Source organism: Antrostomus carolinensis, unplaced genomic scaffold (genome assembly GCF_000700745.2).
Source record: "Antrostomus carolinensis isolate BGI_N321 unplaced genomic scaffold, ASM70074v2 scaffold38359, whole genome shotgun sequence".
Classification (NCBI taxonomy): domain Eukaryota; kingdom Metazoa; phylum Chordata; class Aves; order Caprimulgiformes; family Caprimulgidae; genus Antrostomus; species Antrostomus carolinensis.
In genome coordinates, this window is record NW_010337311.1 from 39,813 (window position 1) to 50,729 (window position 10,917).

Below are 10,917 nucleotides of genomic sequence, written 5' to 3' on the forward strand. Positions count from 1 at the left end.
CTCAATACCTCATGGCTGACAGTCTGTGCAGGCATGGCAGCGGCGAGGGGAGAGGAGCCATCGCTCCTGCAGTGCCTCTGCCCGCCATGCTGGAGCTGGCATGGAGGAGCCGGGCGGCAGGCGAAGGTCCCCTGCTGCTTGCTTGCAGCGAGTCAGTGCTACCCACACGACTACAACAGAAATCATGCCACATGTACAAAACTGAAAGCTTTTCATACTAAAATTTGCTCTTTCCTACCCCCAAGGCCTTTGTTAGCAAACAAGACGCCAGTGTTTGAGGGGAGAGACAATGGTGTGGGTTCAGCTCATTCTGAAGGCATGCTGGAAATGGCTGAGTCACCCTCTTCCTCCTCCTTTTTAATTTTATTATTCTGGTTCATTGACATTTATTTTACTGTAAATGCCCAATTTGCTATACAGTACATATGTTTTACAAAGAGACTAGTAAACTAAAATCATATGTTATGCAGGAATCCTTTGGTCTGAAAATGCAGACAACCCATTTTTGCCTTTCAGGCTTCACTAGCTTAGACATTCGGTGGCAACCAGCAATAATATTTTTAGCTGCTGGCTTTCTCCTCCTAAGCTGCAGGCTAACTTACTAGCTTAATCAAGAGATGCTCTTTAAATGAGTTGACACCATATGCAGTAAATTTTGTATTAAGAAAAAGCAAATGGATAAAAGAGAGCACTGGGGCTGGCCTGTGGTATCAGTATGTTGGGAACTGGTTGCTGCTGAGAATTTGTTGTTGCTGCTGTTTGCATTATATTTAGAGAGGGAAGGGGTTATATATGTGGTCCAGCTCATCTCAGTTTTACAGCACCATTTTAGACACCAAACCTCATCGGACTTTGTATGATGAAGCTTCTTAAGAGGACACACTCACTGTTGGCCTTCTGTACACATCCTGTGTTCGCAAGTGATCCCATTAAACAACTGTCTAAACAGGGCCCAAGTAAGGCAGAAAAAGCTACCTAGGGGATAAATAAAATTTCATATACAATAAACAGTAAATACTGATCTGCCTTAGTCATTCATATGAACACTCAGAATTTCCATTAAGTATAGTACTGTATGCCTGATCCTAGGATGACACTCTGATATTCCAAAAATAGTTTAATAAATAGAAATTCCAAGGTGTATCATCATAAGTCTGTAGCTTGAATATCAAATCTCCCATGTTATGTAAAAAATACTGGTTATATAATGGTATTTTTACCAGTCTAGTGACATAAATACAAGTATTAGATCATTATTAGGAAACCAACCTCTCTCTGACTTTGTATATGCTGTACTTAAAGTCAGAGAGAAAGTAGCTTATGTATACATGGTGGTTTAGTTGCTGTAGCTAGCAACTCAGAGCTAGTCTGGGAGATTTGTTCCAGATAAATGTAGAAGCATTTAAAGTGGTACTGAGGGAAGAACCTGGAGCTGGATAAGAACTTCAAAGTTTCCTTTGTGATGGCCCAAACTGAAGCTATTGCCACTGATGGAGTCAGAGATGTCCCTAAAACCAGTGTTCCTCATCTCTTGAAATACACTGAGAGTGAGCTGGGAGCTATAGTCTGTCTTTATCTGCTGGAAAGCAGATAAAGGTCTTGAGCTAGCAGAAATCAGGACTCACTAGCGGGAGGACATATGGAAGAGCAGCAGGGATTTCCTCCAGGCAGAGCAATGTTCATAGATACATCACAGCCAGTTGTCACCGGTGGTCAGGTAACAGTGCTGAGCCCTAGGGAAAGGCCTGTCAGGCAGCAACTGCTCAGGGAGCAATGGGGTTGTGTGAAAGTCCTCCCTGCCAGGGAGCAGAAGCTTTGGAGTGTGGGAGCACATAAAAAGAGGTGCCATGAGTTACCTGGAAAAGAAAGGATGAAGTATGCTATACATAGAAGTAAGTGCATCATTTTGTAACTGAGAAGCTGCATTTTGCAGGTTGCACAACTTCTTGAAAACCCTAAGTAGGGCACTATGTGAAATTGCATGGCCTGATGTTACTGACAGCAGACCATCTGTCCCCATGGGCTTTCAAATCAGGAGAGCATTGCTTTTACTAAGAGCAGGCAGTCTATATGGTGGAGGTTTTAGTAAGTGAATTAGGTGAACCTTCTGACTTTTCAGCCTGAGGTAAAAGCAGATCGAAAAAATAGAGGCAAGTGCAACTTCAAAAGTTAACATAAGTGAATTAAGTACTTTAATTCCACATCTTTTCTGGGTAAGTTGAAGTGGGACAGACCATAAAAGGCTGATGTGGTCTTTAGTGTCTTTGGTTCAAAGAGGCAGTTTTCCCAGCAGCGCTGGTAACCTCCCAGTTTGCTCTGTTGCAGCATCTCAAGTGTTAGACATACCTTAGAGAATTAAATCTCACAGTGCTCTGCCGTGCAGGTAGCTCTTATCCTCTTCTCATACCTTAGAGAATTAAATCTCACAGTGCTCTGCCGAGCAGGTAACTCCTATCTTCTTATGGGTGGAGAATGGGCATATTCACTAAGGGAGCAAAAGGGGAGCTGGAGGGAGAGAAGCTGGTGGGGAGAGGGCACTGCAGAGGATGCTCAGTGTCACACATCATCTGTGTCCTGGGATGGGGAAATACCTGCCCATAAAGAAGTGAATCAGGTGCCCAAAGTAACACTGCAAGCTGTAGTGCAGACTGGTCAGGGTCCAGATCCCTCCTGTCCATGGGCTTTAACTAGAAATAATTTCCCTCCCTCAAATCTATAGATGTGTGTAACCAGAGTGAACGACGACTGCTGTTGCTGCCTTCTGGACCCTATTCTGCAAACAGGGCTGTGCCCATGGGCTTCCTACATGGGTGTGAAAAGCTGCCTTGCCATCACTTGAGCACTGCACAGGGCTTGGGGGATTCCTACCTGCATCCTCCCAGCTGGGCTTTCAGCTTTCCCTGACAGTGAGCTAGCTCCGTGCTACCAAGTGCACACTGACAAAATGCTCTGGTTTAAAACATGGCATAAAAGTGCTATTGATGCTTGGAGTGCTTCTGGATTTTCCCCTTGTGCAGGATGGGGTGGGGGCTGGGGGAGAGATTTTTAGCCCTGTAAGATTAAACAATCATCATGGTTTTAAGGGCTTAATCTGCTGGCATGCAGACTGCTGGCTGATAAGTCTCTCAGTCTGAGTGTAATTGGATGCAGCATTGGATTCAGTTGTGTAGGCTTTCCCGGGGCTTTTTGTTTGTTTGTTCATTTTTAACACGCTGCGATCTATCCCTGGAAATGCCTTTGGGAGTGAAGCTGTAATGCTCTCCTCCCCTGGCCAGTGTTTCAGCAGCACCTAGCTGGAGACCACCGCTCGGGGAGGGGTTGAGGGGGAAGGTTGTTCAGTGTATGAATTCAGGCTATTGTTTGAGGCACACATCTGCCTTAAGAAATCGCACGGCACAGGCCGTTACTTATTCAGATGCAGAAGCTCCTTCCGTCCCACAAGACAGCCCATTCAAGTCACATGCCAGAGGTCTCAGCAGAATGGGCTGCAGCTGCTTCAAATCTGCTGTCTAACATCAGAAGCAGTTGGACAAACTGTACTGTACTGACTACGGTGAGGCTCCCGCACGCCGAGGAAGACAGAGAAAAGATTTGGGATCCCAGCGCTATGTTCTCAGAGGATCTGTGGCTGGAAAATGAGAAAAACTGTGCTGTTGTTCACAAGTCGAAGCGAGGAAGGAAGCGCCAAGAGCTCCTGGCCGTAGCCCTGGGGGTGAAGGTGGGAGTAAAGGGGGCACTTTTGTGGCAACCTCTGAAACTCTTTGCCTATTCACAGATCACCTCCTTGGTCAGAAGAGCAGCCTTAACTCAAAACGACAACCACTTCAACTACGAAAAAGCACACAATTTTAAGGTAAGCACAACTTCCTATTATTTTTGGCTAAAAAGTTCTGTTTAGATGCCTCACATTTTATTTTTTGCTATGGTGGGGTTTTCATGCACCCATCTGTCTCTGAGAAAAGTACTGGAAAAAGCATTTTTCTTTCTACTTTAAGTTCCCTATAGGCATTCTTAATACACTTTTACATAGGCACTTAATCCAAATAACGGTTTTGCTACTCACTGCACTACTTGTCTGGCATTTTAGCTCTTTTGGCCTACATTCAGTTTTTTGTTCACAAACAAAGTACTTTATATTGATTGTCTTCATCTTAAAGTGTATCAACTTTTAAATGAGAAAAAGGCCCCTTTTCAAAATCTAGCTATTATCAGAAGCCAGTAGCATTTAACCAGCAAACATTTTGGACCATTTCTGTTTTCAGAAGAAGTTGAGGGAGCTCGGGTGCTCCCTAACAATAAAGCAGAGCACAGTGGTGGTATTGTCTCCTAGCTTTTGTTCCATCACCATATGCTAAGGAAATGCTTTCAGAGTCCCACTGAGTTGTAGGATCTGAGCTTGTGTTTGCTTCGCAAACTAAACCAAATAGCTGGACAAACACGGGGATGTTTAAATGGATTGCTTTTTTGCTGTCTTACACATACAAAATCAGATTCTTAGGGTTTTTTCCCCCAAGTGCTGTGTCTGGCATGCTGCAGCCGGGAAGTGACTCAGCTTTGGAAACAGACCTTCCAGGCAGCTTGTACTAAAATGTTTTGCCAAAAGGACTGAGCTGTTTCAGAGTATGCCAGCCAGTTACTGTATCTAATGCTGTCAGATTCCCGTTTGATGCTTATGGGGATGGATACAGAGAGAGTAAGACTCAGTAACAAGACAAGAAAGGAATGCATCTCAGCTTTGAAACCTCAGTTTACTTAATGCTCCGTGAGGATGCTGACCTGGGTCACTGTCAGAATAGTTCAACACATTAGCAGAAAGAGAATTTTCTGATACTCATCTCAGGCCTGTTAAAAAAGGAGAAGCACTGGTTAAAAATATTTCACTGATTTCCTGGTTTAGCAAAAAAGCTTCACTTCTTATTTTTCTACATATTCTGCCGTGCAGACATTGCTCTCTTCTGCAGTGCTTCTGCTGCAGTTGGTAAATCAATAATTTAATATTAGTGAGCAAAGCAAATAATAGCATCGCTATTCTCATTCCCCCTCCTTGACCCAGTCTACAGAAAAGTCAATATTTATCTCACTGATCAGCACTGAAGGAAATAGGGAAATACTCAGTGTTTTCTTGCTTGATTAAACCAGCTTTCATTCTTTCTGGGTTTTACCCTCATTATCATTTTAATATCAAAACTATTTTAGTTTAACTAGAAAATATTTTCTCATGACTGAGACTTTTTTCCACTTTGACCCGTGCATTCTTTCCTCTTCAAATTCCCCTTGTTTTGGCTTTGATTTATAATTGGACACGTGCCCAGTTAACTTTGTGTTTGCACAATCTGGCTGTTTTACAGTCTCTGTTCCCTTCTGTTTCAAAAGAGTCATAGTTTAACTGGAAATTCACATGATTAAAATATATATGTATTCAAAGACCTGACAGCAGAAAAAATACTGTTTTTTCCTAGTAAAGGCAATAAAAAGCTTAGGAAAGAAACATTAAAAAAATAAAAATTGTCTGGAATGGCCAGTCAAAAGTGTTACATTTACTTAATGAACAAATATGTTCACTACGCAAATACAGTTAGTTTTCCAAAGGAATATATCAGAACATGTATAGTTGTTGAACAGAAAATGCAGATAGAATTCTTAGAGCAGAATATTTAGATTTAAAAGATGGCTAAACTCAAGTATAATATGTTTAATATATTCCATATTCATTACATAAAAGGGTTAAGAAGTTATTTTTAAAAGAAATAATGGCTTTATGGGTCTTGGGGCAAAATTCTTAATGGCTTTTGACAGCAGTCAAGCTATGATGATGTGGGATTTATCTGAAGGAGAATGCTATTTTGCAGACAGTCAAAGAGTTGTCTTCCCCATTTTTAGGTGAATACTGACGTGTATTGTATCATTCATCTCAGTTCATAGGGACAAAGGTTACGTGTCACAGTGTCCCTCATAATCTTGTCATAGGCAATTCTTCATAAACAGGCACTCTTTAGCTCTTGTCCTTTAGCTATGAAGAATCTTAAAAGTGAAGGGCACATTTTTATCAAAGCTGATGAGATTTTTATAGATCTTATGCCAAAGATTTTATCTACGGGAAGAGAGAACGAACAAAAGGAAGACATAGACTCAAGGCACAAATTCAGAGCAAGGACAGCTCTCGCTCCATCCTTTCCAAGCTAATACAAAAATTAAAAAGGAGGATTGGAGTTTGGAGCGTGAAGGCACCAGGTTATGTCTTTCTGAGCACCCGTGCTTTCTCATTCAGCCTCTCTTCCAAATTTCAAGACACTCAAAGCAAATGAACAAAAAGAGATTTAGTATCCAGGCTGATTTGTTAAGCTGGGTTCATCCTGAGCGCACAACGCAGTCACATGGATTTAGGTTTGGAGCTGGCGTCCGTCTGGCGGGACAACTTTGCATAAGCCAGTGTAGACATACCATAATTCAGGAAAAAGAATAAATCTCTGAAGCCCTGTTTAGAAAAACACAGAGGTATTTCTGTAACTATGTGGGCGTCAGCCTAACTTGATCGCAAAGTCCTCTTGCATCTTGTTACAGTTAAGAATGCAGAAGGATCTTTGGGATGTGCTTTACCTGGCAGCCTCAGCAGGGTCCCAACTGGTGGTGAGGTCACCCTCATGCCCAAGGGCAGCAGCGTGGAGTTTGGGGACATTCCACACGTTTTGTTCTAGGCTGGGAATTTATGAGAGGGCCTCTGTGCTGCTCTAAGTGAGTGAATATGGCTGAATAATGTACATTTACCACAATATTTTGCCTGTTTGCCACTATAGCATGCACAAATCCCGCTTGTAGGTGGGCTAGTGGAGTAAAGGCAGCTGATTACAGACAAGTCAGAAGATCTGCTGGGAGAAAGGAGGCTCTGGCATAAATTTCCCCTTGTGTTAATCACTGCAGATAAACACTGCTTCTGGGAGACGAAGGGTTTAGGGGGGGCATTTTTTACAGACATCATGAAGATTACATATATGGATTTAAACAAAAATAACAGCAGAGTCAGCTTTTCTTCCCTGTAAATGGCTCAGGTTCAGCAAAAAAAAGTCCACGGGACTACGCAGTGTAGTATTGGGTGAGATTGTCCAGCAGAGAAGAGAGGATGAATGTAAGAAATGACTTTTCATTGAAAGAGCTGGAAAGGAAACAGAGTGAAGAAGTTCGGAGTTAGACATTGTGGAAAGAAAATGAAAAACTGAACAAGTACAGTGTACAGTCAGAAATGTCATGATTTTGGCTTATATAAAGAAATACTTCCTTGTACATTCTTTCTAAAAGTTGGAATTATGTGTCAACTGTAGCCCAGGCAGCCCAAGACTATGCTGTGTGTACACAGAGAGGTCTTCTGAGACTGCAGGATGGGGTAGGGACCAGTAATAAATAAATCTTGATAATGTTTCCAGAAAATCTAAGCCAAGTCCATTTGTAATGATGCAGTTACAGAGGGTGGGGCAAAACCTAGAAATGCATCTCAGAAACCTAAGACCTGCTGTTACCTCTCCTTGTTTAAAATACAGATGAGGTCAATCTTGCAGGAAAAATTCCCGTTTACCATTCAAAAGTGTGATGTGAAAGCTTCAGGCTGCGTTCAAGTGTTGTGTGCGTAAGAAAAGACTTCCTTCATTATTTCATTAAAATTAATGGCAAGCCATAAGAGACATAGTTGAAAAACTGCATCTTAAGAGATTTTTTTGCACCTTCATCTAGAAACTTTTGAAGATCTCCCTTTTTCAGTTAGAGATAGCGACTATTTCCCTGTTTCAACTTGACCAGAAGACACCAAGGGCATTTCAGCTGGGAACTTGCCATTTGAGCTAAAATGCAGGTCCATGAAAAACTGAAGTGTGTGAATAAAGAGAACTGAACCTTTGAGGGCCACCAAGCTGAAGGGAGCAAGGGAAGGGTGTGCAGTCAGCACTTCTCAGATGGATCCCTCAGTCAGTGTTGATGACTTTCCCGTTAATGACAGGAGAGATCAAGAAATAATGAGCTACCATTTTCTAAACATGCCACAGCAACATCAGCTGAAATAAGCTTTATGTAAAGTGAGCAAGTAGGTCCCAAATATCCTAGCAACTGTGACGGACTTCCAATGTGAAATGGTTAGCTTTTGTAAACCGCTGCAAAGCAGAAGACACAGTCAGCTGTCTTCCCACAACAGATGATTTTCACCCACAATCAAAAGCAGATGCAGACCTACCAATTATGTGGTTATCAGTATAAAAACTGTAAAGATGCAGGCATAATTAGTTGAATCTGTAGTTTGGTACCCACTGAAGGTCACATGCAGCATACACCTGAAACTCAGGTCACCAGCTGATGTTAGGTATGGCCATTTACCCCCACTAAAAGCCACGTCTGAAATTTATGCTACCCACTCTGCAAATTAAAATAAGATTAAATGAGAAAGAAGTAGGTGTCTATATCTAGCAATCTATCTATCTGAAACTTTATTGCAAAGTGTTGTTTCCCAGAGATACAATTTTTTCCAAGAGGTAAAATAACATTTAGAAAAATAAATATGACCAGTCAGACATTCTAGTTTTGACCTTTTACTGTCAAAAGGGAGGAAGAATTACTATTACTTAAAGCTTATTCATGCAGTTATTGACTGCAAGTAGTTGGTCAGGGTTCATTTGTGGGCTGGCTCACATTTTTATCACTAAATCAGAAAGAAGTCTACATTAAAATCACGATACTTCATCTTCCTGGGGAATGGGCTCAAGAGTACAGGCTTGTTTATGTGTGATCCTGCAGACAAATGGGGCGAAAACATTAGCAAGCCAAATCTTTGGCTTAAAACTTCACAAAGTTTATCTGAAAAGGGCAATGACCATTTTTTTACTCTATGAAAAGTAAAGATCAGCTTTCCCCATCCTAGGGGGTGGAAGTGGCCTTTCAGCCATCCACCCGACAGATCACAAGATTCTCTCTGCTCACAAGAGCAGAGAGAAGGAGAAGGAAGCATTAGCAGCCAGAGTGTGCATGATTTATGTTTTGTCAAGCTCAATTAAGCCTCTGGTCAGAACTAGCTCACACGGGTGTAGACCTCACTATTTACTGTTCTTTTCAATTAAAACGAAATGCTTATTTTAGCAGAGCATACATCTTAAATAAAAAGGTCTTCCACCATAGCCTTTGGAAGAGCAGTGGATGAAGCAACAGTGGTGTGCAAAACCTGGCTGGGGAGCTGTCGGCTCTGTCAGCATGCAGGTCATGTTATTCCTCCTTATTTACTCCTGTGTGGACTGTAGAAAAATGAAGTTTGGTCTACTGAAAAAGAGCCTGCCGAGATCTTTTTCTTATGTGAGTTCAGTTTACTTATCAGAATGGGAAAGGGTGTAATTTGTTTTTATCACTAATGGATTCCAATGTGCAAAATCAGATCATTGCCCAACCGCTGCCTGGAGTGGCTGCACAGTTTGTTCATCCCTGATACAAATTTACAGCTATCACCTAGAGCTTTGCTCAGTGTTGTTGCGTAGAAATGCACGTGTAACACCATAGTTGTAGTGTGTTCACACCTGAGTGGTGCTTTTAGAACATGGGTCTTGCACCAGATCTGTGGTCACACACAGTTGTGGGGAACCAAAACTTGGTACATTCAAAGGGACTTTCTATCACTGCATTTCCCCTACTTTCAAGTGATCTCTTGAAGAGCATTTGAATCTCAGAAACTTTCCTTTTTTGTTTGAACTAGTCAAATAAAAGCACTGACTGCAGTTCCTTGGATTATTAGTTTTACTTTTTTCTCCTTTGACTAGTGAACCTGGTTTCCTCCCCTCCTCTATAGCTAAAATGTCAGCTAACAGAAATCATTTGGTCTTGGTGTCGTACACAGCCCGATTCTCTGTTATGTTAAGCCTATTGAAAGATAAACTTCAAGATCAAAGCAAATTTCTGTTCCCATGGTTTATTTCATCTACACTTTGGAAAGATGTGGGCACTGTGTGCAAAAGATTTACTCCTACTGAGTCTTCTGTTGTTTATCCATTTCAGTTGTTCCATCTGTCATACCATCTGCCTCCCAATGACCCCATTTCTTTTTTTTTTTCCCCATTTGTATTACAGGTCCATACGTTTCGAGGTCCGCACTGGTGTGAATACTGCGCCAACTTCATGTGGGGTCTCATCGCTCAGGGAGTGAGGTGTTCAGGTAGCCCTTCACTGTCATTCTCTTGAAATGCTCAGACATCTCTCCCGCCCCCAGCCTGTGCTCCCTGCAGGAGGAGGGTAGGGATTACTTTACAGAACAAGGCAAGAAATCTTCTTGCACAAGTTAGAACATTGTCATTTTCCACATTAGCTGGTTTAAAAATTAAGCCACAAGCCCTTGGTCGCTGAGGGTGACATCCTTTCAGTAGTACCTTGGTCATGTGTGTGCCTGGATGTATACATTAAGAACTGATCTTTATGGTTAAGTTATCCCTGAACGGTTTTATGTCTTAAGACACAAGCTGTGGAAATGGCAGAGCCAGACAGCAACTAGGCTTCATAACTCATCTTTTTGCCACCAATTGCTGAGAACTGCAAAAAGACTGAGACCTGTTTCCTATAAAAATACCTTGTGTTGCTGTGAGCCTGAAGTATTCCACCTCGAGGGAAAGCAAAAAATACGACTTTCATTTTCCTAGGATTAGTTTTCTTGTTCCTCTATAACTGTATTAGCATTTTAATAGTGCTTTAATTATTTTAAATTTGTTTGATCATTTGTGAAAAATAAGCATCTTGGAAAAATGCAGTAATCATCACATCATGAACTTTTGGAGTCAGCAAGTGAAACAGTATTTGGTGCAGTGCAAGTGGGGTTTCATTAACTTCTTTCTACGGGCCTTCAATCCCTTCCATGTCTCACCTGAATACGCTTCTGTCTTACCTCTCCCTGCCCTGACCTCCAGGCAT

The 10,917-nt window shown here is 41.8% G+C and overlaps 1 protein-coding gene across 7 annotated transcripts in view; it reads left to right on the forward strand.

The window, feature by feature from the left end:
• Positions 1-3,415: 3,415 nt before the first annotated feature.
• Positions 3,416-10,917, forward strand: part of LOC104530532 (beta-chimaerin) — a 25,409-nt gene continuing 17,907 nt past the window's right edge. For 2 of the 7 annotated variants that reach the window (XM_010175139.2, XM_010175140.2), the window contains exons 1-2: positions 3,420-3,853; positions 10,087-10,171. In XM_010175139.2, the coding sequence (XP_010173441.1) occupies positions 3,461-3,853; positions 10,087-10,171 (478 nt within the window). In that variant the 5' untranslated portion in view covers positions 3,420-3,460. Of the gene's footprint in view, positions 3,854-10,086; positions 10,172-10,917 lie in introns of all 7 variants that reach the window. The other 5 variants (XM_010175142.2, XM_010175144.2, XM_010175141.2 and 2 more) reach the window with 3 other exon arrangements.